The sequence below is a fragment of the Columba livia genome, chromosome 18 (genome assembly GCF_036013475.1).
Source record: "Columba livia isolate bColLiv1 breed racing homer chromosome 18, bColLiv1.pat.W.v2, whole genome shotgun sequence".
NCBI lineage: Eukaryota > Metazoa > Chordata > Aves > Columbiformes > Columbidae > Columba > Columba livia.
This window is the reverse complement of record NC_088619.1, coordinates 13,731,833-13,758,996: the sequence shown is the minus strand read 5'-3', so window position 1 is coordinate 13,758,996 and position 27,164 is coordinate 13,731,833. Positions and strand designations below refer to the sequence as shown.

Here is a 27,164-nt window from a genome sequence, read left to right as displayed (position 1 = left end):
GGCCGGGCACAGCCCCGCAGAGCCGCGCAGGGCCGCGCACGGGGGCTGCGGGCGGGGCGAGGGGCCGCCTTGCCCGTCTGTGACCGAGCGGGGGCGGTGCGGCCCCCCCCGGCTTTCCCCGCTGCCGGAGGGCCCCGTGCAGCGTCCCTGAGCGCAGCCGGGGCCACCGCGGCCCCTCGTTTCACATCGCCAGCATCCCCATCCCGGGAACATCCCGCTGCTCGCCCCGGTCGCCCGCGAGCGCCTACGGGGACCGGACGCCGTTGTCTCGGGCCAAACGACCGTCTCCCAGTTTTCGCCCTCCCCTTGCGGGCCGGGGCGAGGCTGGAGCCCGGCACCGCCGGGCAACCCCCACCAGCCCCGCCGTGAAGGTTCCGCAGCCACCCCCGGGGCGGGTCTCCGCGCCGACGGCGGCCGGGGGGCGCGGGGGCGGTGCGCCCCGCGGGGTGGGGCGGGCGGCACCGCCCACGTGGAGCTTGGAAAGAGCCGCCGTCGGGGCCGCGGGAAGGGGGGGGGAGGCGGGGGGGGGGGGGGACGCGGTCCGGGGGCGCCGCCGCGGGGGTCGCCACGTGCGGGTCCCCGCTCGGCCCGACCCCCGCGGCCGGTCCCGGCGAGAGGACGCTCCGTGTCCCCGCCGCCCCGCGGGCGGGGCTGGCGGGCGCCATGGGCTGCGGCCCCGGCGCCGGCAGGGGCGGCGATGGCGGCGCCGGCGGCGGCGAGCGCGGGGCGCGCCTCGACGGAGCGGCCCGCCGTGCCGGTGCGGCGCAGCGCGGCGCAGACCCCCCGCTCCCTCCGCCTCGCTCCGAGGGGGCGGAGGGCAGGGCAGGGCGGGGGCTGGCCGGCTGCTGCCCCACGCGGCGCCCGGGCTGGCGGCGCCCCCGGCGCGCTCCCCGCGCACTCCGTGCCCCTCTGTCATGCTCGCCGCCTGGGAGCGGGCGGCGGGCTCCTGCGCCGGCAGCCGCGCCGCCGAGCCCTCGTCGTCGGCGCTGCCCTCGCCGCCCGCCGCCGACCCCCATCCCCGCGGGCGGCGCGGCGGGGCGCGGCGGAGCGCGGGCGGCGCTGCCCGCCGCCGGGGGCTGGCTGCCGCTGCGGCGAGCGCCGGGTGGCGGCGGGCGGCGATGGGCACGGCGGCCGTGCACCTCCTGCTGCTGCTGGGGCTGCTGCACGCCGGGCCCGGCGGCGAGGGCAGGAAGGGCTGGCGGCGGCGGGGCCCGGCAGCCCGCGAGCGCGGCGAGGCGGCGGCGGCCGAGAGCTTCCCGCTGGACTTCACGGCCGTGGAGGGCAACATGGACAGCTTCATGGCGCAGGTCAAGAGCCTGGCGCAGTCGCTGTACCCCTGCTCGGCCCAGGCGCTGCCGCACGACCTGCGCCTGCACCTCCTGCACAACGCCTCGGTCACCTGCAACGACGGCAGCCCGGCCGGGTGAGTCCCCGCTCCGCGCGGCCCCAGCGGCCCCGCGCCCCGCCGCGCGCGTCCCCCGCGCCCCGGCCCTGAGGGCGGTGGCGCCACCGCGCGGCGGCGCGCGGCGCGGCGGCGACAGGTGCAGCGGGCGGCTCGCGGGCGGCGGCGGCCCCGGCCCCGGTGCTGCGCCCGTCCCGTCCGGGCCCGGCCCGGCCCGCCGCCGCGCGCTCCGCCCCAGCACCCGGCGCGGCCCCGGCGCCGCAGCGCGGCGGGCGTCAAAGCGCTGCGGCCGGGCCCGGCTCCCGCCAACGCCGCCGCCTCCTGGTTGGGTGTCCCCAGGTACTACCTCAAGGAGTCCAAGGGCAGCCGGCGGTGGCTGCTGTTCCTGGAAGGTGAGCGCCGGCGCCTCGGTCCCCCGCGCCGGGCGGGGCCGGGTGCGGGCAGGCGGCCCGCGGCTGCTGTCGGTGCCCCGGCCCCGCGGAGCGGCCGCCCCGGCCCCGGCTCCGCTCCGAGCCTGCTGCCGGGCGGCGGCTGAGCCTTCTCTCCCTCACAGGAGGCTGGTACTGCTTCAACAGGGAGAACTGCGACAGCCGCTACGAGACCATGCGAAGGCTCATGAGCTCCAGGGAGTGGCCTGCGACCCGCGTGGGTGAGTTGGCCCTGCTGCGCCGTGGGGACGGGACCCCGGTCCCGCGGCTCGGGGTCCACCGGGTGCTGCGCAGCCCGACGGGCACAGACGGGCTCTCGCTCCTGCACGAGGCACCCGCGCGAGCTGCTCCTGTCCTCTCTGAGGAGCTTACAGCAGCGCAGGAGTGCGCGCGCGTTGGGACGGGCGCTTTGCAGCGGCAGACGCTGCTGGATTCTCGACTTGGCCGAAGTGCTGTCTTTATTTTAAATGCATGCACGTACTCAAAAAGCTGCTGAGATCCTCAGAGTTGTGGGTTTGGGTTTTGTTTTTTTTAAAGAGACTTTGTGTTTCTCTTAATCATAGAATCATAAAATGGTTTACGTTGGAAAAGACCTCCAGGCTCACCTAGTCCAACCCCTGCCGTGGCAGGGTCACATCCCACTCAACCAGGTCGCTCCAAGCCCCGTCCAGCTCAGGCTCGAGCAATTCCAGAGAAGGGGCATCCGCAGCTGCTCCGGGCAGCCTGTGCCAGGGCTCACCGCCCTCACGGGGAAGAAATCCTGTCAGAAAAACTGTTCTGGGGCCTCTTAATCTGCCTGTCAGGACAGGTGCCCTTTCTCGCGCGCCGCACTGCGCCTGTTTGCCAGTGGCAGGGCTGGCCCTGTGTGCACGGAGAGCAAGCAGATTCACTGTCTGGGTTTGTACCCACAGCCACATGGTCCCACCTTTTCACCATTTGCCATTGCACAACTTCCCTTAAGCAACGGTGGCGCTGCTCGGTGTGCAAGTGTACGTTTGGTGCACACCTCGAGCATACGTAGCATTTTTGGTGGAGTTAGCACCCCGGACACCCGCGCTCTGGACAGCCAGGCTCTGGTCACCACAGAAATGCTGAGTTTCTCCCTTTCTTCTCTCTGCTTCTGCTCTGGCTTTCTGAACACCCAGACCTCGGTTCTTCACAGATGCTATACTTGCATAGTTTGGAGTTCACCTGCCAGGATCTGGTTTCTGGGGAGGTGCTTAGTTTTAAGTACGTGTAACAGGTTCTTTTCTGTGCTACAAGAGGCTTCTGGACAGGCTGAGTCTCCAGCACAAATCAAATCCTGAAAATGTTCCTCACCAGTATTTCATCGTGGATGTTTGCTTTCTGCATGGTCAGGGGTCCCACGTGAGGCTCGTGCCATTTCCCCGAAGTCACAGACTGTCACCTGTGCATTTCTTGTTTCTTTGTGCCCATCTGCAGGAACTGGGATCCTGTCGTCACAACCAGAAGAAAATCCCCACTGGTGGAACGCAAACATGGTGTAAGGAGGGACGATGATGGGAAATACGTTTATACTTGAACAGCAACTCCTGCCTTTTAGGCTAGCAAGAATGCTACAAAACCAGATAATAACACTTGTGAAAGGAAATGGGATGTTTCTTCATGTGTTCTGTTTCATCTCTCTTGACAAGTAGCGCTGGCAAGGGCTGGGGAAACTTTAGTCTGGTCCCCTTGGAGTTGTGGGGTGACCTAAGGAAGAGAAACTGGGGACAGCTTAGGGAGCCTCTCAGAGACTGGCCTGAGTGGTGGGCTGGTGGTGTGTCACACATTTGCCAGTTTGAGAGAGATGTGGAGCAGCTCTTCCAGTTCAAAGAAGAGAAATGAGTTTATATATGCATCTATATGTGCGGGAAAAGCGGGAGAGGAGAGAGGGATGTTAATTTTCATTCTGCAAGCTGGAGACAAAAATGGGCAGATAACTTCATTCTTGCAGAAAGCTGCGGTGGTTGCAGTCCGCGTTTCCCCTGCGCGGGGAGCGGCGGCGCGGGGTTCAGCCGTGGCGCGCGCCGCGGGACAGCCGCGCGCAAACCTGGCCCGCGGGTCTGCGCACTGAGCGCAGCGCTTCAGCCAGGCTGGCGTGAGACGGGCATTGGTTGAGTCAAGTCGGTAACTGACTACCAGCGTTCAGGAGAGAATTGAAGACAGTTGTAATTGTCACTTGGTGTGCAGGCAGGCGGGTTGTCTAACTGGACAAGAAACTCTTCTCTTTTCCCCTCCCTGGTGTTTATTTTCCTCCATTTACTTGACCCTCTCCTCGCCCCTCCTGCGTGTCAAAGCACGACAGTGCTCACACAGCTCTCTTTTACAGATTCATCCCGTATTGCTCAAGTGATGTTTGGAGTGGTGCCTCCTCCAAGTCTGAGAAAAGTGAGTGTTGCTGATGGGCTGTTGCTGTCCCAGACATCGCACATTAGGGAAATGGCCCGACTTCTGTGAAACCGCGTGAATGAAGAACAGGCTTTTTCTTGCTGAAGGGCAGGAAAGAATATCAAGCCACTTCCAGATAAAACATCCTGATCTCTTTAGCTCGGGCTGTTTTGACATAGCTCAGAGCCGCTGCTTGCAGAGTCGTTACACTGATGCAGTATGCAAGGATCAGAGGAACGAAATGTCTTTCAGATGAATCTCCAGGTTCCAGCACACAGCAAGTTCAGCGGTGTAGCTGAGGAACCACGGGTTGTTTCATGCAACCGTGGCCTTGCTGGCCCGAGAGGCAAGTGCAGTGAACGGAGCTTCAGACTTCTCTCAGGAGGAGATTTGGCCTCTGACAGGACCTGTCGCCTCGGCCTGAAAGTGTCTTGCAGGTTTCTTTGGGAAACAAATAGTAGTTCATGAGCTGTTGTTTTGGTGACGATGGAGCTCTTGCAGTGCCTAAAGGCGTCCTCTTCACGTTAAGCTGCATTTCATGCAGATGAATTGTTCTGCTCATGTACTTCTCTGGGTTTCCCAGCTTCGCTGGGATCGGTGTTTGGGTGCAGTCATGTCAATAGAAGCACCGGGGCCCAGTTCTCTTGTTTGTTCGTGTTGGGTTTTCTTTGTCTGGAGTGGAATTGCTGTTGATACACGCTGCTGTGAACAAAAGAATTGGACCTGAGATGCCCTGTGAGCGGCACTGGAAAGGCAGACGTACAGCGCTTTTCTTTGGGTGGTTCTCTGAGCTCTGGCCTTAAACCAGACGTGGCGTCACTCAGTGTCGCTCTTCGCTAACTCCTACACCGAGGAGCCAGCCTCTTGCGGATAAGGCAGATACACGTTTTGCCACAGTGAGGGACCTTTTCCCTGCACCGTAACGTGTGCTGGTTCCTGCGAGGCGGTTACGCTGCAGCAGACACGGCTGGGTAGTGGTTCCTGTGGGTGCCGCGTTCTGCGCAGCACTGCTTGTCTGAATTGGGGACAGTGGGGTGCAGGGAGTTGGAACCGGGATTCCAGGGGGCGGGAAGGCGTGCGTGTTCCCAGCGCCCGCTGCCTGGTTTTCCTCCTGCGAGCTTCCCGGTTCTAAGCGCTGCTGTAGGAAGGTGCGTGTCCTGGTCGCCCTGTGCACTTGCTTTCATGGAAGGGGGGAGCGTCTCTTGTTAGATGTGCTTGATACTGGTGGAGAAAACAGGCCTGGTTTCAGGTTCATAATCCCTTCATAAGGTTCTTAAACATTTGTGGAAGGGAAGCAAAAGTCTTAGCCTGGGCAGGAAACAGTTTTGTTGACACTGAGCTATCTCTTGCAGATGAATACGCCTTCATGGGAGCGCTGATCATTCAGGAGGTTATAAAGGAGCTGGTGGGAAGAGGCCTGAGCACGGCGAAGGTGCTGCTGCTGGCGGGGAGCAGGTACGCGCGCAGCCCGGCCCGCGGGGCGGCCGCCGCAGCGCCAGCGTTGGCGAGGGGCCGCGCAGCCCCCGGGAGGCGCTCGGGAGTGCGGCAGCGCCACCGCAGCAACCCCTGTGCCTCTTCTCGGTTCTCTCCTCGGAGCGGTACAACAGGGTGTGATATAATATTATTTCCTCAGAGAAAATGAGTAAAAAACCAACAAGGTGGAAAGCTTTGCCAGAGGGGAGGAATGCGTTCATCCTTCCCTGCATCGAGAACGCTGGCTCCTGTTGGCCAGCGCCAGGAGACACACGTGTCCTGTGAATAGATTTGGGGCGTCTGAATTCAAAACTCAGGCTTGCCTGGCCCGGGTGCTGTGGTCACGCTGTGTCGCAGGGGGCTGCGCTACACTCAGCGCGTGTTGCACAGGGCTGTGATACCGAAGCTGTAAGGGCTGACTGTCTCACTTCGGATTCTTCCGTTGTTTGAGCAGCCAAACCCGTTGCCAGTGCTGCCATGCATATGTGTGTCTCCCAGAAGAAAGAGCAGGAGCAGAATTTGATTTGTGAGGTGTCAGGTTGTTACTCAGCACTGGCGTTATTTGAGTGCTGTGCCGAGCGAGGCAATGCCTGGGCGACCAGCAGCGAGTCGCGCGCTGTGCGGTGGTGGGTGAGGCTGCTGGTGTCGCTGCTGCGGACACGCGTCCCAGCCGCTCACCGGCCGTCCCCTCGTTGCCGCCGCAGCGCCGGGGGCACCGGGGTGCTCCTGAACGTGGATCGCGTGGCCCAGCAGCTGGAGGAGATGGGCCATCACGGCATCCAGGTGCGAGGCCTGGCGGACTCCGGGTGGTTCCTGGACAACAAGCAGTACCGCAGAACCGACTGCATCGACACCATAACGTGTGCGCCAACAGAAGCCATCAGAAGAGGAATAAGGTAGAATCATGCTCTGACGTACACTTTTGTAAGGAGTTAGAGTGTGGAGATGACATCCGCCTTCTCTGTGTCCCTTCATTTTGATTCTTAAAGGGTATTTATCACCTACATCAGTGTTTTTTCAATTATTTTATTGGAAAAGGCAGTAATTTCAAATCTGGATGTGCAAAAGAATGCATGCAATTGTAGAAGCTGCAAAATGTGTTTATGGGACAACGTAGCCAAGAAAGAACTCTGCTGTCAGTAAGCTCAGCTCTAGCCAGAACAGGAATGGACCGGGATACGGAGAGGCCGTCGTTACGATCATGCTGCGGCTTCCATTCTGTTATTGCTTTGTCTTCCAGATACTGGAATGGTATTGTTCCTGAACGCTGCAAGCTGCAGTTTAAAGAGGGAGAGGAATGGAACTGCTTTTTTGGATACAAGATTTACCCCACGCTTCGATGTAAGTGTCAGAGGACAGAGATCAAATGTATCCTAGGGTTTCCTCTGTATCCAGAGCTAACCTAGAGCAATTCCCTTTCCGTTTCCTTTGTGTCCCCAGGTCCGGTCTTTGTTGTCCAGTGGCTGTTTGACGAGGCCCAGCTGACTGTGGACAACGTTCACCTCACCGGGCAGCCTGTGCAGGAGGGGCAGTGGCTGTACATCCAGAACCTGGGCAGGGAGCTGAGGAACACCTTGAAGGACGTGACGTAAGGGCTTTAGCGAGGAAAGTCTGGCACACTGATTCCTAGGAGACATTCTTACCCTGCATCCTAGCAGCATTTCTCAGATCCCTGCAGAAATCGATGTTGTAAATTTGGTAGCTATTGGTTAGTACACATCAATAATCTTGTATTTTTCATGTCTGGATAAGTGGAAAGTAATTTCCAGCTTCACAGTTACCAGCTGCCCTTTGTTACCGATGGGACACGTCTCTGCTTTCCTGCCTCCAAGGTGGGTCTGGGGCTCCTTGCCGTTGTGCAGCCGTCAGCCTCACGGGGACGGGCTGGGAGGCGCTGGTCACCAAACGCGCGGAGCTGACGAGAGCAAAGGGCCGCTGCCGCGCCTCGCTCGCCCCGTGCCAGGGCAGCTGTTCAGGAGTCTGCTGTTGCAGGGGTGCGTTGTGAGGCAGGATGGAACCCCTTTGCTCCTGGATACTGGCCAGTCCAGCTGTGTTTTGTGTCGTGACAGTCAGGGCAGCAAAAATTCCACCCTGTGCCTAGTGTGGCAGGTTCTATTTAGCAGGAGTTACTTTGTCCTTCCAAGACCTAATCCGTGTTTCTTTTTCCCTTAGCGCCAGCTTTGCTCCTGCCTGTTTGTCTCATGAGATCATTACACGCAAGTGAGTGTTTTTGCACGTGCTGTGACAGGTCGGCGGGGAGGTGGTGCGGGAGGTGACGGGTCCTGGCCATCTGGCGCGACCGGTGCGCTTGTCTTTTCAGTCACTGGACGGACATCCAGGTGAAGGGGACGTCGCTGCCCCGCGCCCTGCACTGCTGGGACCGCAGCCTGCACGAGAGCAACAGGAACGGGAAGGTGGCTCTGAAGGGCTGCCCCATCCAGCTGGTCGACAGCTGTCCCTGGCCGCACTGCAACCCCTCGTGCCCCACCATCCGGGACCAGTTCACGGGGCAGGAGATGAACGTGATCCAGTTCCTCATGCACATGGGCTTCGATGTGCAGAAGATGGCGCAGCAGCAGGGCCTGGAGCCCAGCAAGCTCCTGGGGATGCTCAGCAGCGGTACCTAGGACGGGGCAGAGGGCGAGATCGGGACGGGACTCCAGGCCCTTTCTTCCCACGCTCACGCAGGCAGACGCACGCTCACGCCCGCACACTCGAGCTCACACACGCCCACGTGCTCACACACGCCCACGTGCTCACACACTCTTGCACACTTAGGATGTGTCAAGGGACAAAAAGGCAGTTTCTTGCTTACACTATTTGACCGGAACGCGGTACCGCCAGACGCCGTTCACGCGCCCTCCTGCGTGCCACGAGGCAGCCTGGCCCGGGGAGCAGCAAAGCCGGGAGCAGCAGCGATGATAACCTCCCCAGGCCTAGGACTTCTTCCCTTGCCGTGATTTTACATCGTAGACTGGACACGAGTGGTGAAGAAGCAAGCACTGGATTTCTTTTGTCCGACCAGAAGTGAAGGAACGGTTACATGGCTCCTGGAGTTCGGCGTCTCACGAGTCGTGACGTGCGAACGCAGGACACGTGCTAGGGATGGACGCTCTTGTACTCAATTTACTTCCGTATTATTTTATAAAATGACTTTTTTATTACTTTTTTAAACTAAGCAAGAAATATAAATGATATTGTTTTGTAACATATTTTTTTTAAATAACGAAGAAACTTCTTGCTACTTTGGCAACGTGGACATATTTATTTTAATATGTAAAACGCTATTTATAAGGGCTCACCAGAGAACCATACGTATGCCTTTGTAAAGCTGTATATGCTGCTCATTTGGATGATCACCTGATGATCACCTTGTGCCTGGGAGAGGACTGCGGGTGGTATTGATGTTTTGTAATAATTAGACCAGTGTTCCCCTTGCCATTGGCTTTGTCGTTGTTTCTCTGATTGTAATAGGTTGTAATAGGAGGTCTGAGTGCAGAGACTGTCACTCGGCACCTGACGTTGCCCAGTCGCGCAGCATTCTCAGCCCGCCGGGTGTTCAGCGTTGTGTGCTAAGACGCAGCGAGATCCGGTTTTGCAGCAAAGGCCTCTCTCTGTGCCGGGGAGAGGAGCACCTGGTCAGCCCGTCCGGCCTGTCTTCGAACGGGAAATCTGGAACATAAAAGGCAGAGAACAAGACAAGTGCCAACATATTTCTGTTCTTGTAGTCGTTTGTGAACACACCCACCCCAGAACACGGAGAAGCCCCTTTGGTGGCGATGGGAGGGGAGCAGGGAGGGCCGGGATGTGGCTGCGGAGCCGGCGGCCGTTCGGTCCTTCGGGGCAGCTGCAGGGAAGCTTCGGTGGCGGCCGGTGCACACAAACCTGCACGGGGGCTGGATTTACACCCACTCTGCACGGCCGAGCACACAAACCTGCACGGGGGCTGGATTTACACCCACTCTGCACGGCCGAGCACACAAACCTGCACGGGGGCTGGATTTACACCCACTCTGCACGGCCGAGCACACAAACCTGCACGGGGGCTGGATTTACACCCACTCTGCACGGCCGAGCACACAAACCTGCACGGGGGCTGGATTTACATCCATTCTGCACCAGTTCTTGGTACCGACTTTGCTTGTGCTTGTGTGGTTACACAACGTGTAGGCCACAGAAAATTAGGGCCTGATTCTAGAAAAATTCCATGCGCTTTCAAAATAGGGCAAGGCTGGAAAATACAGCACCATGTGTTTGTACTCTCAGATCTTGTGACTGGAGGAGAAGCTTCCTCCCTGAGACAGACACGTCTCCAAAAGCATCACATGAGTGAACGGAATTCAGATGCAACCAAGAAGTCACAAGCCGAGAGCAGGACGTATAGATCTGTATGCGAACAGGTCCAGACCGGGCACGGGGCCCGCCAGCAGCCGGGAGCGCAGAGCCGCTGCCTCCGTCCGCTGCTCGAGAAGAAACGCGACGCCTGTGATTTCAGCTGGTTTAGGTGCCACAGAGCGCGGCCGAGGCCGCACGGGGACAGCAGCGTCCCCAGCCGGGGCGGCGAGAGCCCGGCAGCCGCGGCCACATCGCGCCCCGCGGGCCGGACCGCGGCGCCCAGCCGGGCAGCCTGCAGTTTGCCGGCGCTGAGGGGTCAGCGCCCGAGCCAGGAAGGGCAGGACCCGGGTGAGAGCACTTCACTTCACTTCACCTGCGCTTCTTGGCTCTGGCTGCATTTCCTGGTTGTTGTGATGTTAATTGTTCAACTTCCACCCCAAATGAATGCATGTTTTGTTCATTCAGGCCAGAGGCTTTGTTAAGGAAAGTGGGAGGGGTTCTTGTGCAAGAGACAGTGAGGTTACCAGATGGTGACAAAGCTGAGGGTAGGTATAATTTTGCCGTAACATCCACAAAATGTGTACTGTTGTCATGTGAATAATCCCATAAAGTTATCCCTGGTTCCCAGATGCTGACCGTGAGCTGCTGGGCTGCTGTGGCCTTTGGTTTTTCCCGTCAGCATCCCTGCTGTCACCCGCGTGTGTCTCCGTTTGTCTCTCATCTTAAGCCTCAGCTGCAGCCCAAGCGGCTTTCAGCAGCAGCACTGCTCCAAACGGCTCCCGCCCGGTCCCCGGGCCCGGCTGCTCAGCCGTCAGTGCCGCCGCTCGTGGGTACAACCGCGCGCGCCTGCAGCACAGGTCACACCAGTGGTGACTCCAGGTCAGAAACAATCCCTGCCAGGTGCAACTTTGCTGCTGTTTCTTTTAAAATCTGAGATTAGTGTCGTGATCCAGCTGGCAGAGCAGTTGTGCAGGATAAAGTGCTCTCGTCAGCTCTTCTTTAGAGTATCTGGTGTCTCGTGGCAATTCATTGGTAGGTGTCACATAATTACATTAATATAGGAATAAGAAATAATGATATTAAGCAATTACTGTTGTTACCGAGCATGAGGCTTGATGACAACTCCCAGTTACAGACCCTGTCAGCACAGCTGATGATGATCTTGAACCATTTGAAGGGTTTTAAGGCTCTGGGCTGGCCATGGTCAGGCTGGGTCCCTGCAGTGGTGCTGAGCTCCAGGACAGCCCTGTGTCGTGTCTGGGACGGCCCCACATCCGTACTGGGACGGCCCCGCGTCCGTGCCAGTGGGTGCCATGCTGGCCGGTGGGTGCGGAGCCAGCGGTGCTGAGCTGAGCAAGGAACTTTTCTACTGTGTTGTGTTTTTTCTTTTCCCCATTCTGAAACTACATCAGAATTCTTTTCAGGGGCTTTTAGAATTAGAATGAAGAGACTTTTGGGTTGAGGCCAAGTCTGGGAAATGTATGCCAGAAATGGCTACTGCGGCAAGCCCTGATGGAGCAGGAGGAGGGTTTGACACTGCAGAGTGAGATCTCTGTTCCAAAACAGAGCTAAGAATATCAAAGCAGGTTTTTTGTTTGGTTGTTGTTTTATCATTTTGTTTTGGTTTTTACAATTTTATTTGGTTTCAGCATTCAGAGATACAAGAATAACTGGTCCTGTGTAAGTAAAACAGAGACGGGAGGAGTTCATGGGGCAGCGAGGTGCAGCGCTGGGAGCCCACAGCCTGGTGCTCTGGCTGCTGCTCAGAGCCGGCAGGTGAACGCCTCACGCGCAGCGGTGAGTCAGCGTTTACCGCAGCCCCGGCCAAACCCCTTCACGGGGCTCGTGCCCCCGCGCTGGGCTGGGGCTCCGGGGCGCAGCTCCCGCCACGGCCCAGCGTCCGTGGGACAGCGGCGGGTTCGGTGACCCGAACGCGTCAGGGGAACGGCAGGATGATAATCGGGAGCCTCTGACGGAGCTCGCAGTTTCAGTGTTAAATAACAGCAGCTCATGGCAGTTGAGGGGGGCAGGACTCATTCCAGAACTATTAATATAGCCCCTATTTATACACCGAGGTGCCTGCAAACAGCGCAGCAGAGAGCCACAGCTGCAGAGCTAAAATGGTATAAATGTCACCCTCCGGGGAGAAAGTGATCCCGTCGGCCACTGTGGGGGAACGGAGACAGCGGAGGGAGCAGGCGCGGGGCAGGTCCGAGACCCGCGGCAGCGGAGCCGATCGCAGCGGAGCCGATCGCAGCGCCGCGGGCAGAGCAGCCGTCCCTCCCTGCAGCAGCCGAAGCTGCCAGGACGCACACGCAGCATCTCGCGCGGCAGCTCCCGGCAGCAGCAGAGGGCGGCGGGGACTCGGCTGCCGCTCCGCCAGGCCGGTACCGGCAGTGGCTCGGACAAAGGAGCAGGACCCTGAAAGGGCATCTGGGGGGTCCTGAAGGGCATTGTCTGCGGGACTGGGAGGATGATGGAGAGCACGGGAGGGCCGTATCTGAACACGGCTGCCGTGACGTCCCCTGTGGGAATCGCTCGTTTGCTGCAGATGACGTTTGGATGCACCACGTTCAGCCTGGTTGCTCACCAGGGGGGATTCAGCGCGGCGTACGGCACTTTCTGCATGTTCGTCTGGACCTTCTGCTTCGCCATCACTGTCTTCATCATCACCTGCGAATTCACGCACCTGCACAGCTGCCTGAGCATTTCCTGGGGAAACTTCACGGCCGCTTTTGCCATGCTTGCCACGCTCATGTCCGTCACGGCCGCGGTGATCTACCCGCTCTACTTCGTCCAGCTGGGCTGTTACCCCATCGGCTGTGAGGTGAGAGACTTCCGCATCGCGGCCAGTGTCTTCGCGGGGCTCCTGTTCACCGCGTATGCCGCCGAGGTGTTCTTCACCAGGGCGAAACCGGGACAAGTCACCAGCTACATGGCCACCGTCTCCGGGCTCCTGAAAATCGTGCAGGCGTTTGTGGCCTGCATCATCTTTGGGGCGCTGGTAAACGACAGCCAGTACAGCAAGCACGTGGCGACGCAGTGGTGCGTGGCCGTCTACAGCTTCTGCTTCGTGGTGACGGTGGTGGTGGTGGCCTTCAGCGTCACAGGTAGGACGGCCTTGCCGTGGTTCCCCTTCGAGCGCTCGGTGGTGGTCTACACCCTCGGGGCCGTGCTGCTGTACGTCAGTGCCGCCGTCATCTGGCCGGTCTTCTGCTTCGACAGCAAGTACGGCTCCCCGCGGCGCCCCGGCGCCTGCGCCAAGGGCAAGTGCCCCTGGGACAGCCAGCTGGTGGTCGCCATCTTCACCTACGTCAACCTGCTGCTCTACGTGGCGGACCTGGCGTACTCCCAGCGCATCCGCTTCGTCTCGCACCTCTGAGACGGTTCTGCCGCTGCGGAGCCGCAGCGGCCGCGGGGTGAGGCGGGAAGGCGGCGCTGATCGGGACGTGCACGAAAAGCATCAACCAAGGTCAAGCCTGACCAGAGCAGCCAATGAAGGACCTGCAGCGGGGGGGCCACCTCCCCACCGCACCGTCCGCCTCGGAGCCCAGGCAGAGCCTGCGGAGCGGCTCCTCCCGGCGGCCGCGCGCTCGCTGCCGCAGCCGCCCGCGCGCCCACCCCCGACCATCCACCATCCACCATCGGCAGCCACGCCGCGGGTTTTGAACTGTTACCAGCTCTGAGCTGTAACCCAGTGACTACCCAGGAAGTGGGAAAGTTAAAAGCTGCGGCAAGGAACGGCAGCTCTGGAGCTGGAAAACAAGCCTCGCAGTCTGGGTTGGTCTGGGCTGTGTGGTCAGACCCGACATGCTTGCAAGTGTGGGAAATTCCAGCCGGGACGTTTCTGAGAACTTCACAGTTGCAATAGTATTTTGAAGATTACCAGTCCTTCGCCCTCCTCTCCTTTGCAGTTTACCGCACACAGATAATATCCTCAAGCATGGGATGTTCCTATTTAGCCAACACCGAGTCACTGCAGAAATGAAAATGCGTGGATTTGGGCTGTACAGCCGTGAAACGGCGCAGAACAGAGCGACCTGCGAAACAACGAGCGGAACCTGGCGTCCTCGCACAAGCGGGACCAGAAGGGACCTTGGCAGGTGCTTTGTCTCTGTTTGTATGCCACGGTTTCTTTGTACTGATGTCAATAACATTTTTGCGAAAGCTTAAAGATAAATTTGCGGGGGGAGATGGATAAAAGAATGTGGAGATGAATTGTTCTCGCAGTGCTGGATAAAAGCCCAAACTGGGGGTCGCGGATGGGACGGGACGTGACAAAACTTGTGTCCGATGGCACCAAACGGGGAGCGCAGGCTCGGCCAGGCGCCGGACTCCCCGCTCTCACCAGCGCGCTGCGCGGCCCCGGCCCAGCCGGCGAGCGCGGGCGCTGGAGCCCCGCAGAGCGCGGCTCCGGCTCCAGGCTGCACAGGGTGCAATGTGACTTTGTGATGCAGGGAGAAGGCAGAGTGCTCTGCGTGCTCTGAGTGCTCGTGCAGAAAGCAAGCAGACTAGGTTGGTTTGATTAATATCTGAAGTAGGTGACTGTCAGAAGCAAGATTCATTTTTTAAGCAAATTAAAGCTGAAGGGCAGACTCGCTACATCTCCAGATATTTGTGTACTTTCATCTGGCTTTCCATGCAGCTTTTATTTCCCCAGACGTAGCCCTTCTGCTTTCTGTCAGAAAGCACAGCTCAGTTCATTGTGATGTTTAAAGCCTGAACATAGCCCCAAAAAAGTACATAGACAAGACCGCCAAGACCTCAGACTGACATTCCTCGTAGCACAGCCACTCAGGAAAAAGGAAGGAAATCCACTTTTCATCAGTGCTTTGTACAGGGTTTGGAAAGCAAAGGAAAAAGCGGTTGGGACAGGTTGTGTTGGCTGATTCTGCTCCCAAGGAAGGAGCAGCTTTCAGCCGCTGAACGAAGAGCGCAGGGAACGGGTCAGGAACGCGCTCGGGGCGCGCCGAGCGGCCGCCGGGCGGTTCTCTCCCGCCAGTCCCCGTGCGGGCCGGGAGGCGGGAGGCGGCGGGGGCGGCCGCCGGCCCGGGCAGGACCCAGCTCCACCGGCTGTCCACGTAAAACGCAACCGGAGAGCTTTATTTCTTGCCACGCAACAAATGAAGGGGTTGTACAAATGAGAAACGCTAACTTGGGAAAAGAAATGCCTTTGTGCTGGAGAGGGCGGTGACCGCAGAGGAGCCTTGAGCGCTTCTGACTGATTCCTTTAAACCAGTCAGCCTGCCCAGATGAGGCCGTGTCACACACAAACGGGTGACTGTGGACCATCATGGCTTCTGCTATAGAATTAAACCTGCAACCCCAGGAATATTTCCTACCGAAAGCGTCTGCCGGGGGGCGGGGGTGCACGGCAGGCGCCCAGGCAGGGGCCGCTGGTCCCCAGGGGCGACGCTGCGAGTCTCTCGGGTGCTGAGCGCGGTCACCAAGGTCCTCAGACGGCTCGCGCTTTCTTCAGCTACGTAACTCATCCAGTGCCAGGGACACGGCGAAGGGCCCAAGAGAAACAGGTAACTGGGAGACAACGGGGGTGACATTTAGTGTCTTCGCAATAAGGAGGAAACAGGATTGAACACGGAAATCATCGAGAAGACAAGTCAGTGCCAAGAACAGCGTGTTCAGATTTAGCTTTCTCATCTGCCAGCCAAAGACTGAGCAAAAAATGTTAGCATGGTCAAAATGGCAAAAAAAGATCGTGTGGACAACAATCCCTTCTTTTAGGAGGAAAAAACAACCCCAAACCTCATGCTTCAGTGGTTAAAACACTAACCATTGGAAACTATGAGATTGCCCAATCTAGGGCAGAGAACATCCGATATCTGTTTAATGTGAGTTTACCAACCAGCCCTGTCATGATTCACTTAATTAAAACCTCCTCCATTTCCAGAGCTCGCCTTTCCCCTTAATTAATAAATCGGGGTCAAGTAACTTGCCATAAAACAGGCTTCCCAAGACCCCCTAATCCTCTTTCGGCAAACTCGCGTCGGGACGTCAGCGCGCCCGCTCGGAGTCGCGGGTTGTGTCGGCAGCCGGCCCGCGCGGCTCGCGGCGCGTCCAGCCCCACCGGGATGCGCGAGGGGCTGGGGCCGGTTCGGTGCCGCAGGCCGGTTCGGTGCCCAGCACACCCCGGGCACACCGAGGCTCCTTTGTCAACGGAACAGGAAGAAACGCGGCAAAGAGGAGAGAAAGCCCGACCCGCGCGGCAGGTGACAGTTCTGCAGGGCGCCCGGGGTCCCGCCGCGACACCCGGCTCTCGGCGGCACAACCCGGGGGGTCACCGGGCGGCGGGGATAAGTGCCCCCGGCCGGGCCGCTCGGGGCCGATACCGGGATGAACCGGGAACCCGGGAGGCGCCGCCCGAAGCTTCCAGAAGGGCGCGCGCTGCCGCCCGTGGCTGCGGCGGGGCGCCAGCGCCGCCTGGCGGCGCGGCGTAACACACGGCGCCCGTAGGCGGTGAATGATGCAACACCCGACGCCGGTTGCGCCAATAGCTGCCGAGCGCCGCGCCGGTGGCCACGCCCCTCGTCCCTGACTGGAGGGAGGCTGCCGAGGCTCCGCCCCACCGCTCGCCGATTTGCTGCGCGCCGGCGCCCCGCCCCGCTGCCACGCGGCACCGCCTCTCTGCGCGGCGCGCGGCCACGTGGAGGCGGCGGGGGCGGCGGGAACGGGACCCGGGCTGCGGCTGCTGTGGCTGCTGCTGCTCCTGCTGCTGCTGCTGCTGCTGCTGCTGCGCCCGCCATGAGCGTGGGGTTTATCGGCGCCGGGCAGCTCGCCTTCGCCCTGGCCAGGGGCTTCACGGCGGCAGGTGGGTTCGGGGGCGGGCGGCGCCGGGCCGCCGAGCCGCTGGCGCTGACACGCGGTGCCGTTCGCAGGGATCCTGGCCGCGCACAAGATCACGGCGAGCTCCCCGGACACCGACCTGCCCACCGTGAGCGGGCTGCGGGTGAGTGCGGGCGGGCGGCGGGCGGCGGCGCTCCCCCCGCGGGCCGCCCCGGGCGACAGCGGTGCCGTTTGTCCCCAACCGCTGCAGAAAATGGGCGTGAACTTCACGGTGAGCAACAAGGACACGGTGAAGAGCAGCGACGTCCTGTTCCTGGCCGTGAAGCCGCCCATCATCCCCTTCATCCTGGAGGAAGTGGGCCCCGACATCGAGCCCCGCCACATTGTGGTCTCCTGCGCGGCCGGTGTCACCATTAGCTCCATCGAGAAGGTGAGGGCTGTCGGGGCTGGGGACCGTGAGACACCGGCCTGGGCCGGTCCTGCTGCTCCGGTGCCTCGGGAGCTGCTGCGAGGGACACACGTCGCTTGTGCTTCCTAGGGCCAAACTCGTGCTGCAGCCAACTGGTTGCTTGGATCACCTTTGCCTGTGATCAGAGAAAGTCTTTGTGCCAGGTCTTTTGTTACATGAGGCGCTGTCAGATGTTCTTTCTCTCAGCAGAGCTGGGTCATCTCCCCCGGGTTTCTGCAGACGTGGTGCTCAGTGTCTGCAGGAGCTGCTTTTGGGACTTGTGAGTTGAGGTGGGAACGAGGCGTTCAGGGTGTTGTTCCCAATGGCAGCTCTGCCCACGTTCCTATTTGCTGGTACTGCAGAAGACTTCACGTTTGAGGTTGTGCTGCTTTGGCTCAAAGCAGGGAGTTTGCCGTACGGGAGGCCCTTCCCTCAGCTTGTGTTGTTCTTGCCCCTGGGGAGTCCCTTCCTAGACAGCCTGCCTGGTATGCCAGACACGCATTAAAGCTCATTTTTCTCCTTCCTTTCTTTGTCTCTTTCTCGAATAATTTTCTGCCCTAAGAAACTCTCTACCTTCTGCCCCACACCAAAAGTGATCAGGTGTATGACCAACACCCCTGTGATTGTCCGGGAAGGCGCTACAGTCTATGCCACTGGGACTCATGCGGATGTGGAGGACGGGAAGCTCTTGGAGCAACTGATGGCCAGTGTCGGCTTCTGCACCGAGGTGGAAGAGGACCTGATAGACGCCGTAACAGGGCTCAGTGGCAGTGGCCCAGCGTATGTATGTGCTGCTTCCTCAACTTGTGGCACTCCTGGGGAGAGCAGTAGGCTCTGCATGCGCTGAAAGCCTGTGCAACTTCCATTTGTCATTTCTTGTTTTTCTTGTCACATTCGTGATGGGACATGCAATACAGGTGTCCAGTTCATAACCAGCTTATAGCCAGTCTGGGTCAACAACAAAGGTGTGTTATCAATCAGATGAGTCTGGAGTCCACAGCTGGTGTGCAGTGTCCACGTGTCACAGGCTCACAGCAGCACACAAGGGCTAGGGTTGGAAGGGACCTCTGGAGATCATCCAGTCCAGCCCACCCACGTCCGTGCTGCAAAATGTGGGTCTGTAGTCAGTATGACACAGAAGCTGAGTTTCTCGCACTCCTGAGCTGGAACCAGAGGGCGGGAAGCCTGGCACGGCCCCTGTGCAGTACCGAGGCGGCTCTTGTCAAGTGTGTCAGCGACAGGAGACATGGTGTGATCCTGGCGCTCTGGGTTCTCTCCTCCCTGAGGATATCAGTCTTGGAGTAGAGACACCGAGTCACGTTTTTCCTCTGTCCGGTCTCAGGCGTTCACTGCCCTGGATGCTCTGGCGGATGGGGGAGTGAAGATGGGGCTTCCTCGCAGGCTGGCAGTGCGGCTGGGAGCACAGGCTTTGCTGGTCAGTATTTCCACCTCCAGGACAGATCTGGGGCTGTGCCTGCTCTGCGCGGTGTATTCTGCACAGCACGGTTCAAAGTGATCTCAGTTCTCTTCCTGAGTCTGCTTAACAAACTGTGTTGGGTTTGGCTGCCGGCAGTTTCGGGTGAGGGGATGCAGGAGATGTCTGCAGCAATCTGCGGGTGGTGTGGGAGCTGGGCCTGGGGAAGGAGTTTTGGCAGCCTGGTAGTGGCCCTCGGGCAGGAGCCCAGTTTTGCACGCTGCGTGAGGTGCTGCTCTGGGTACTGGAGAACAGGAGTATTTGACGGTCGGTTCCTCAGCCAGAGCACTGATGGCTGTTTTCCTTGCTACAGGGTGCTGCCAAAATGCTGCTGGAATCTGAGCAGCATCCTGGTCAGCTGAAGGACAACGTCTGCTCGCCCGGAGGAGCCACCATCCATGCCCTGCACTTCCTGGAGAGCGGGGGCTTTCGCTCGCTCCTGATCAACGCTGTTGAGGCTTCGTGCATCCGGACAAGGTGGGCACCGGGGAGGTGCCGGCGCGCCTGCAGAACCTGCCCCCACGCTCCCCGTCTCCTCCTTTTGCTATGTCTTTCTCTCCTACTGCCTCATTGCAGGGAGCTGCAGCATGTGGCAGACCAGGAGACGATCTCCCCGGCAGCCATAAAGAAGACTTTGCTGGATAAGGTGAAACTGGAGTCTCCTTCGCTGTCCGTGGCATCTACCAGCAAAGTCAGTCTGTTCACCAATAAGAGCCCCGGCGGCAAGAAGAACTGACCGGGCTGCATAGTCTGGCTGTGCTGGCCATCGGTCTCCTCCGTGCCCTGTAGTTTTTGTAGAAGGAAAAGTGCTCGCTCTGAACGCTGGTGTCCCCATCCCTGGCTCCGGGCTCGTGGCAGCTGTGGGGCAGCGCAACGCTGTAGAAGAGGGTCTCACCCTGTAGTGGGGTTGGTGCAAACTGCCCCTGGCTTTGCTGTTCCCTGTTGGGCAGGGGTGATACCAGCATCAGGGCTTCATCGGGGCATTGCTTGTCCAGAAGCCTTTGATACTTTTAGGACAGGCAGTGTTTGTGGTGTCCCATGCAAAAATGGTTTCTAATAGGGATTTTTAAGACCTTTCAGAATGCCTTTTTATCTCAAAAGGTTTGAACCAGGCCTGGATCGCCCTTGCCCCATGCTGCGTGTGCTGTAGGAGCTCGTGTCTTGTCGCTGTCTGCTTTAGCTAGGGCAGATGCTGCAGAGATGGTGTGCGCCCCGTTAGAGGCTGGGCCCTCAAGCACCTCTCAGAAGGGACCAAAGTGCCTCAGTCCCGTCCCCTGTCTGCGTCGTCTCTGGGAGGCAGACGGTGCGAATGCCTGGACCACGCTGTTTCACTCTTTTCTGGCCAGCCCTTCTCCCTGCCCCCTCTGGTTTGGGGAACCGGGAGCTGCTCTCCCTGTCCCTCCTTCGCCGTTCGCCAGGCTTGTCTGGTTGGGCAGGCGGAGTAGTGGGTGCTCCCCCTTCCATGTCTATAGGCACGACTGCTCTTCCTCTTTAAATAATAAACCGCTTCTGTGACAGACCTGCAGCTGCTGGGGCTGGTTGGAGCGGGTCTGTCCCGTGTCTGGCGGCAGCCGTGGGTCCTTGCGCTGCCACAGCGAGCGCGCTCAGCGCGTGCGGAAAACGCGGCTTTGAGGCCGGTTTGTCTGGCGTGGGACCGGGAACCTATCAGCCTGTTTTCCTTGTCACCCATAGCTCCCGAGCAACAACACCGAAGTTATTCTGGGGTTCTGTGCCAGTTTTCAGAGATTTAAAGAGAAGGGAAGGAGGAAAGCCCGAGTGTCCCCACCCTTGAAGCTCTGCAGTGTTTCTGCCACTGCAGATGAGACGAACAGCAGAAGAGCCGGCCCTGGTGTTGGCGCTTTCCAGCGGGCTCGTGTCGGGCCCGGCCCCGGCGCCGGGAGCTGCTCCAAAGCCGTTCAGGCCCGCTCGGTGCCCCCCGCGCCGCTCAGCGGCTCCGAGACACGGGCGCGGCGTTGCCCCGGCACCGGCCGTGCTCCCCGGCACCGGGGCGAAGGCGCAGAGAGTGACCCGGGGAGAAGCCCCTGGGGAGCGGCGCCCCCTGCCGCGGCTGCTCCCCGCCGTGCACCGCTGACACGCGCGGCAGCCCGAGGAGGCGGGCACCCCCCGCTGGCCCGGCAGCCGCGGGGCCGCCTGGCAGCGCACCGGGGCGGACGCGGCTGCCGGTGCGGGCAGACGCCCGGAGCTCCCGCTCCCGCCCCGCCGGGCCCGCAGGCGCCGCCCCCCGCGCGTCCCCCTGCGGGCCGGGGCGGTTGCGCCGGGCGCTTCATGAATGGAGCCACGTGACCCAAACATCACGTGACGCGTCCGTGAGCGGCGGCGGCGGCTCGCGGCGGCCCGGTCCCTCCCAGCGCGGCCTCCCCGCCCGGCCCGGCCCGGCGGCCCCGTGAGGAGGTGAGCGCCACCGGCCCGGGCTGCGGCGGCGGGCGCGGCCCTGGCACCGGGCGGGGCGGGGCGGCGGGCCGGTCCCCGGGGGCGGGCCGGGGCGGGGCGGGCGCGGCGGGCCCGGGATGGCGGCCGGGGCCGCCGCGGCGGGGCGGCGAGCGCCGCGCGGGGCTGCTGCCGCTGACTCACGGCGGGGACCTGGGGCCGCGGCCGCCTCGGCGCCGCCCGCCGCGCCGCCCGCCCCTGTCCCCCGCCCCGCGGCCGAGCAACAGGTGCGCGGGGCCGCCGGTCTGGGCCCTGTCCCCGCCCGCCGCCTCTCGGGGCTGCCGGCGGGCGCCCGGGCGCGTCCCGCCCCCACCCGCGGCTGCCCCCGGCCCCGCCGCCCCGCGGCCCCGCTGCCCCGGCCCGCTGCTCCGTGACGCCGGAGCTCGGCGCGGCCGCGGCCTGGCCCGCAGCGGGTCCCCGGGGGCGGAGGCGCTGCCACGGGCGGGTGCGAGACCCCGGCGGCCCCGGGGGCTCCTCAGCGAGCGGTGTCTTCCCCCCGCGCCCTTCGTGTGGGGCGGGTCTCCTCCCGCGGGAGCAGGCGCAGGTCCGGGCAGGGGGACGAGCCGCCGGGGCGTCTCTGGGTTCCCCGGGCAGAGGCTCGGCCGCGGGGGGACCGCCCCGCATCCCCGCTGTCCTCGCCCCCGCCATCTCGCCGCTCAGCGCGGCCGGTGCCAGCCGGAACAAGCTGTCGGCCGCGGGGACGGGCGCGCGGTTCTGGCTCCTGTGCGGAGGGGTCCGGCGGACTCTCCGCCCCGCCGAGCCCCCGGTGCCCGTGGGTGCGAGGAGCCGGAGGGGCTGCCCGGCGCGGCGGCGGCTCCGGAGCTGGGGCAGTTCCCTCTGGACGGGAAGCCGGCTCTGCCGTGCGGCTGCCGGCTGGGACCGCACGTTCCTTGAGGGGAAGATCGCCGGGAAAGTGCCCTGGGCTGGACGCGAGCCCAGCCGGGACCCCCGAGGGGCGGGGGCACTCACTTGTAACCGGGGGAGTCGGCCGATTTGTTCGGGTTCCTGGGAGGGTTGTGTGAACTAATTCACAAGAAAGCGAACTGAGTACAAAAGCCACACTGAGAGTGTTCTCGAGCGGCGTGCGCGATGCTGCCGCCGAACCGCGCTCCTCTGCCCGCGGGGCGCGTTGTGGAGCGCAGCCCGTTCCCCTGCCTCCCTGCCCCCGAGGACGCTGTCCCCCCGACCCCCGCCCCTCTCCCGCGCGTCTCCGGGCCAGCCTGCGCTGGAATGGGTGACGTCACTGTGTTTACACGGGGCTCGTGGCACGGTTCTACGATCAGGAATGTGGAGAATGGGGCCTGCGTTGAATCATGCGCGGTGCTGTCAGCTCCCTTGTGCTGCCTGTGAGCTGAGCGGAGAGTTGGCTGCGCTTGTGCTGAGTTCAGGCCTTTTGAGCTCCAGGGAAATGTGTTGAGACTGCATTTTCTTCATTGCAGTCATTGCGTTTGGCACTTCTCAGCGTGATCTTTCTTCAGGAAGCTATCAAAAGCTGAGCAATCAGCAGTCTGGAGAGTTATACCGAGTTTGATCTCTGTCTTAGTGCCAGTTCTTTGGGTGTCCTCTCTGCAAGCTGTCTCTGATCCTTCAAATGGGACTCAAAAAACAGTCAACAACTTGTCCCCAGGTTGTTTCTCCCATTCTGCTGACCGACCTGTGGGTTGCTGCGCCTCACCCTGATCCCCTGGGCAGGCGGCAAGGAGAGGAGGGATCCCCAGGTGCTTTTGGGCACGGTCCTGCTGCAGCTCTGGCTGTTGTGGGAGGCGTCTGCCTGACGAGGTCGGGCTCCTCTGGGTAGAGATGCCGTGACGCTGAAGAGTTCGAGCAAAGTTGAAGTGGTGTTGTCGGGGACCGGGACCAGCCGTTCTGCTGCCTGCTGACGGCTCCTCGCCCCCTTGCAGCGCTGCCCGGAGCCACAGCCGCTGCCGTGGCAGAGCCGGACCCGCCGGTGCCCCGGGCTGCCCGAGGAGCTCTCTGCCTGGCACCTTGCCTGATGCAGCACGTTTGTTGCCTCGTTTGGTTTGTTCCAGCTCTGATGTAATGAAGCAAGCTTGGGTGCTTGCCAGGCAGCTGGAAATTCTTTAGAGCCACAAGGCAAACACATTTCTGTGGTCCAGCTGGCCGTACCTGCCCCCGGCTCCTTAGCTCACCAGAGGAGGGTGCAGACAGGTGCTGCAAGCGAGACATTTCTGATCTCCCCAGTTGTTCGTCCCTTGTCCCCTCTTCCCAGCAGCCACGTCGTTTGCCAAGTAGGAGCAGAGGAAGAAAACACAGCAGTGTGGGAATGAGTGAAGAACTGATTTTATGAAGCAGTTGCTTGTGTGCTGTCTGTTGTGCGACAGCCGCTGCCGTCCTCGGGTGGCAAAGGGACTCTGTCTGCGCCAGCCCTGCCGGGCTGCAGCGCACATCTCACCGGCCGAGCATTGTCCTCTGGGTATAAGTAGCTTCCTCCTGGCAGGCCGGGGCTGGGCGCGTCCCTGCTGGTGTCCTGGGGACGCCGGCCCGTTCGCCCCTGGGAGGCGGCAGGTGCGTTGGGGGCAGCCTGCGCCACAGCTGCTGGAAGAGCGTAAATTCGTATTTGCTGACTTGTGGATCTGGTTCTTGGCTACAACTGTGCATCAGTGCCTCTTACATTTAGCAAAGCACTCGGAACAAGAGCCTGAGGGCAGGAGGTTTGTAGGGACAGACACAGGAGCTTGGGTGTGAGTCGCTGTGGAAACAAGCTGGGAATTGCTCTTACCAGTTGGAAGTGCTGTCCCCCGTGGCAGTGAAGGAGTCTGCTCTCTGGCTCTGCCCACCCTCAGTCCTTGTTTTCTGATGAGCACACCTTGGCTCTGAAGATAAGGGAGGGAGAAGGTGGTTCTGGGCCCTGGCATTGCAGGGACCAACAGGGACCTTGTGACCTGCAGGCGGGGTCAGCTTTGCGTGGGGGGAGAGGCGAAGGCACCGGCCAGCACAGCGCCAGGTCCTTCCGTTCCTTGGGTTGGGTGCAGGACTTCCACTTGAACCTGTACGTGCTGGCTCTGCTGGGACGCGGACAGGGTTCGCGGAGGCTGGGGCGCAGCGGCGGCGTCCCGTCGGCGGCGTGCCCGGCCAGGCGCCGCGCAGCAAAGACTTCCCTGCGCTCCCGCCCCGCGGCCGCGTGTCCCCGACCGTGCTGGCTGTGACCTTGGGCCACCTGGGGTCTGTTGGGCCTCTTCTCCGGGGTGGTTTCCGAGCTGGGCACCTGTTGGAGCGAGCGGCTGCTGTGCTGTGCTGTGCTCCGAGTGACAAGGATGGGGAGCGGGAGATGCCGAGTGCCAGCGTGCTGAGTCAGCATGACTGGCCCCGAGCAGCGGTGCTCTGGACCCAGCCTGCTGCCTGCCAGGCTATTTTTGAAAACGTGGCTTCCGTGTGTTCTGACTCCTCCTAGTTTTTTAATTTCCCCCACCCCAAGCAAAAAAAGCCCCAGCGTTGCCATGAAGGCTCCGCGGGAGTAGGGGTGTGGAAGGGCAGCGGTTTCTGCTCAGGGACAGGATCTGCCGCTCGTGAGTCCAGCTCGGTCGGGTGCTTGTCGAGTGTTGCCTGGGGAGGGCAGCAGGATGTGCAGCACGGCGCTGGACCCTGCCCCAGGGTCCTGGGGGCTAACCTGACCTTCCTTCCCTTCCAGAAGCTGCGTGACAAGGCTGTCGTGTTATGACGACCCCCAACAAAGGAAACAAGGCCTTGAAGGTAAAGCGGGAGGCGAAGGGAAGGGTGGCGGGCGGCGGGCGCAGGCGCTCGCTCTGTTTCACCAGTGTGTGCCGCCTTCTCTGCCAGGTGAAGCGGGAGCCAGGCGAGAATGGGACCAGCTTGACAGACGAGGAGCTGGTGACCATGTCGGTGCGGGAGCTGAACCAGCATCTGCGGGGCCTGTCGAAGGAGGAGATCATCCAGCTGAAGCAGCGCCGGCGCACGCTCAAGAACCGCGGCTACGCGGCCAGCTGCAGGGTCAAGCGTGTCACCCAGAAGGAGGAACTGGAGAAGCAGAAGGCAGAGCTGCAGCAAGAAGTGGAGAAGCTGGCCTCCGAGAACGCCAGCATGAAAATGGAACTCGATGCTCTCCGCTCCAAATACGAGGCTCTCCAGAACTTCGCCAGAACCGTGGCCCGGAGCCCTGTGACCCCTGTGCGGGGGCCTCTCTCCTCCAGCATGGGCCCCCTCGTCCCCGGCAAGGTTGCGACTACTAGTGTCATCACAATAGTGAAATCCAAAACGGACGCCCGGTCTTAGTGAAGCGAGTGTTGCCTGAGCTTGTCTGTGCAGGGCAATTAGGCACAAAACCAGCCTGGAATCCCCAAAGCACAAACCCTCCCCAGAAGGGTCCGGGTTCCTTCTCCTTGGCCCAGGACTGGCCTGCTGATCACTCCGGTTTTATTTTGTCGTGTGCAGATTGGTATGAGCAGTGGTGACGCGTCCCTCGTGCTGTGCAGAGCCTCCCGCCCGGCGCTCTGCGGCCCTCGGGACGGGCTGCCGGATCCCGCTTTTCCAGCCAGAGCCTGCGGCGGGGGCGACGGTGGCGCGGGGAAGGTCCGGAGGGCTTTCGTCCCGGGGGCCGGGACCCCCCGTGTTCGGTCATTTCCAAAGGCTTTGTCTCCTGACTCCTCCATGTGGTGCCTCGCGGTGCCCGACTGCTGCCCCGGAGCTGCTGCTCCTGTCTCCTTCGGTGCCCGTACTTGCAGGTGGGGTGTTCTGTGTCGTGGGTTTTCGTTCCTTTCTAGGTGTGCCTGTGCCCCGCAGGGGTTCCCCAGACGTGTCGCGTTAGCCGTGTAGAGTAGCCGTGCGGGAGGGAGACGCTGTCGTGGCCCAGCGAGGGGGCCGGGAGGGAGCGAGGGAACCGCGTTGGCTGCAGGCCGGTTTTGTGCCTAATGTGTTGCACTGAACAAGACCAAAATCACTAGTTGTTCCCGTGTTTTGAGGGTATCCAGTGTCTCTAGTGTGATGGTTTACACAACCAGTTTATGTGGTTAAATAGCCCTTTATTTAAAGAGAGAAACATCATTTTAAGAGTTATTAAATTATCTAAGTTTAAAATTAAAATCGGACAGAAGAGAGAGCGTATTTATAGTCAGCTTTTTTATCTGAGAGGGCGAGAATATTTGACCATATAAATGGGGAAGTATTCTCGGAGTCTTTGGTAGTTAAAAGTTAATAAATAAATAATTTTAAAATTTCTCATGAACCTTCTGCAAACTGTTTGTGGCTCTGAGGTTAGTTTTTATAAAGAGTTATCAGACTTTATTTATAAAACTTGGAAAAAAGACAAAAAAAGAGGCAAGTCTTGTTTGATATCTTTTTGCAATTGTACCAAAAGTGACTTATTCTTGACTGTGCTGGCTTCCGTTGTGTCCCCTCGTGTTACGCTCCGGGCTCGCACGCGGCGCTGCTGCCAGCGGCTGCCTCTGCGCCGGCGGCCGTTCGCGCTGCCGGCACGGGCCCGAGCTCGGCCGGAGATTGGCTCGGAACCTCTTGGAAGTCTGCAGAAGGATTCTGGCACGCGGGCAGAGCCGCTGCTGTTCCTGAAGGCAAAGCTGAGCGGCTGTTGCGAGGGAGCAGTGGCGCCCGCCTGGGAGACGCCGCTCCGCGGGCGGGAGCGCGGGCAGCTTGTGCGGGCGGCCGCCGCCACAGGCTGGCGCCTGAGCGGGGAAGCGCTGTGCTGGTGGAGCCGCGACACAAGGGAGAGCCGCCCAAGTTTAGGGGAGACTGATGGAACTCTGGAATTGATCCAGCGGGCAGCACTTGTGTGGCTTTTGCCACTTGTCTAACGAGGGGCGAGCCTGCGCTCGGGGCAGCGCGGGACCAGCGCCCGCGCTGAGCTGTGGCCCCTTGTGCCGAGTGTCCACGTGTTGCCGAAACGACGCTGCAGCACAGCCGCTGTCCTGCCCGCCCCCGCTCTGCCTGCGGGTGCTGGGGTTGCTCAGACGTGCAACTCAGAAGCTCTTTGTG

General features: G+C 61.0%; 4 protein-coding genes across 8 annotated transcripts; all 4 read left to right on the top strand.

The window, feature by feature from the left end:
- The first annotated feature begins 682 nt into the window (after window positions 1-682).
- Window positions 683-9,135, top strand: NOTUM (notum, palmitoleoyl-protein carboxylesterase). Of its 2 annotated transcripts, none has more exons than XM_065034213.1 (11): window positions 683-1,423; window positions 1,742-1,794; window positions 1,978-2,051; window positions 3,274-3,334; window positions 4,163-4,221; window positions 5,574-5,676; window positions 6,399-6,590; window positions 6,935-7,035; window positions 7,135-7,282; window positions 7,867-7,914; window positions 8,015-9,135. In XM_065034213.1, the coding sequence occupies exons 1-11, from the start codon at window positions 698-700 to the stop codon at window positions 8,319-8,321; spliced, it is 1,872 nt and encodes a 623-aa protein (XP_064890285.1). In that variant the 5' UTR covers window positions 683-697; the 3' UTR covers window positions 8,322-9,135. The 2 variants fall into 2 exon arrangements, with proteins under 2 accessions (XP_064890285.1, XP_064890286.1); XM_065034214.1 differs by having other exon boundaries at window positions 1,034-1,423; window positions 1,956-2,051.
- Window positions 9,136-10,282: 1,147 nt separating this feature from the next.
- MYADML2 (myeloid associated differentiation marker like 2) lies at window positions 10,283-15,938 on the top strand. Its single transcript, XM_065034283.1, has one exon. The coding sequence runs from the start codon at window positions 12,503-12,505 to the stop codon at window positions 13,409-13,411; it is 909 nt and encodes a 302-aa protein (XP_064890355.1). The 5' UTR covers window positions 10,283-12,502; the 3' UTR covers window positions 13,412-15,938.
- A 708-nt stretch (window positions 15,939-16,646) lies between these two features.
- PYCR1 (pyrroline-5-carboxylate reductase 1) lies at window positions 16,647-20,271 on the top strand. Of its 2 annotated transcripts, XM_065034275.1 has the most exons (8): window positions 16,647-16,855; window positions 16,923-16,993; window positions 17,081-17,260; window positions 17,489-17,558; window positions 17,872-18,062; window positions 18,621-18,713; window positions 19,066-19,229; window positions 19,329-20,271. In XM_065034275.1, exons 1-8 carry the CDS (start codon window positions 16,789-16,791, stop codon window positions 19,486-19,488), a joined length of 996 nt encoding a protein of 331 aa, XP_064890347.1. In that variant the 5' UTR covers window positions 16,647-16,788; the 3' UTR covers window positions 19,489-20,271. The 2 variants fall into 2 exon arrangements, with proteins under 2 accessions (XP_064890347.1, XP_064890348.1); XM_065034276.1 differs by lacking the exon at window positions 17,489-17,558 and having other exon boundaries at window positions 16,648-16,855; window positions 17,841-18,062.
- A 746-nt stretch (window positions 20,272-21,017) lies between these two features.
- MAFG (MAF bZIP transcription factor G) lies at window positions 21,018-26,400 on the top strand. Of its 3 annotated transcripts, none has more exons than XM_065034307.1 (3): window positions 21,018-21,164; window positions 24,850-24,911; window positions 24,999-26,400. In XM_065034307.1, exons 2-3 carry the CDS (start codon window positions 24,876-24,878, stop codon window positions 25,449-25,451), a joined length of 489 nt encoding a protein of 162 aa, XP_064890379.1. In that variant the 5' UTR covers window positions 21,018-21,164; window positions 24,850-24,875; the 3' UTR covers window positions 25,452-26,400. The 3 variants fall into 3 exon arrangements, with proteins under 3 accessions (XP_064890379.1, XP_064890380.1, XP_005508411.1); XM_065034308.1 differs by lacking the exon at window positions 21,018-21,164 and adding an exon at window positions 21,405-21,427; XM_005508354.3 differs by lacking the exon at window positions 21,018-21,164 and adding an exon at window positions 21,618-24,727.
- The last annotated feature ends 764 nt before the right edge of the window (window positions 26,401-27,164 follow it).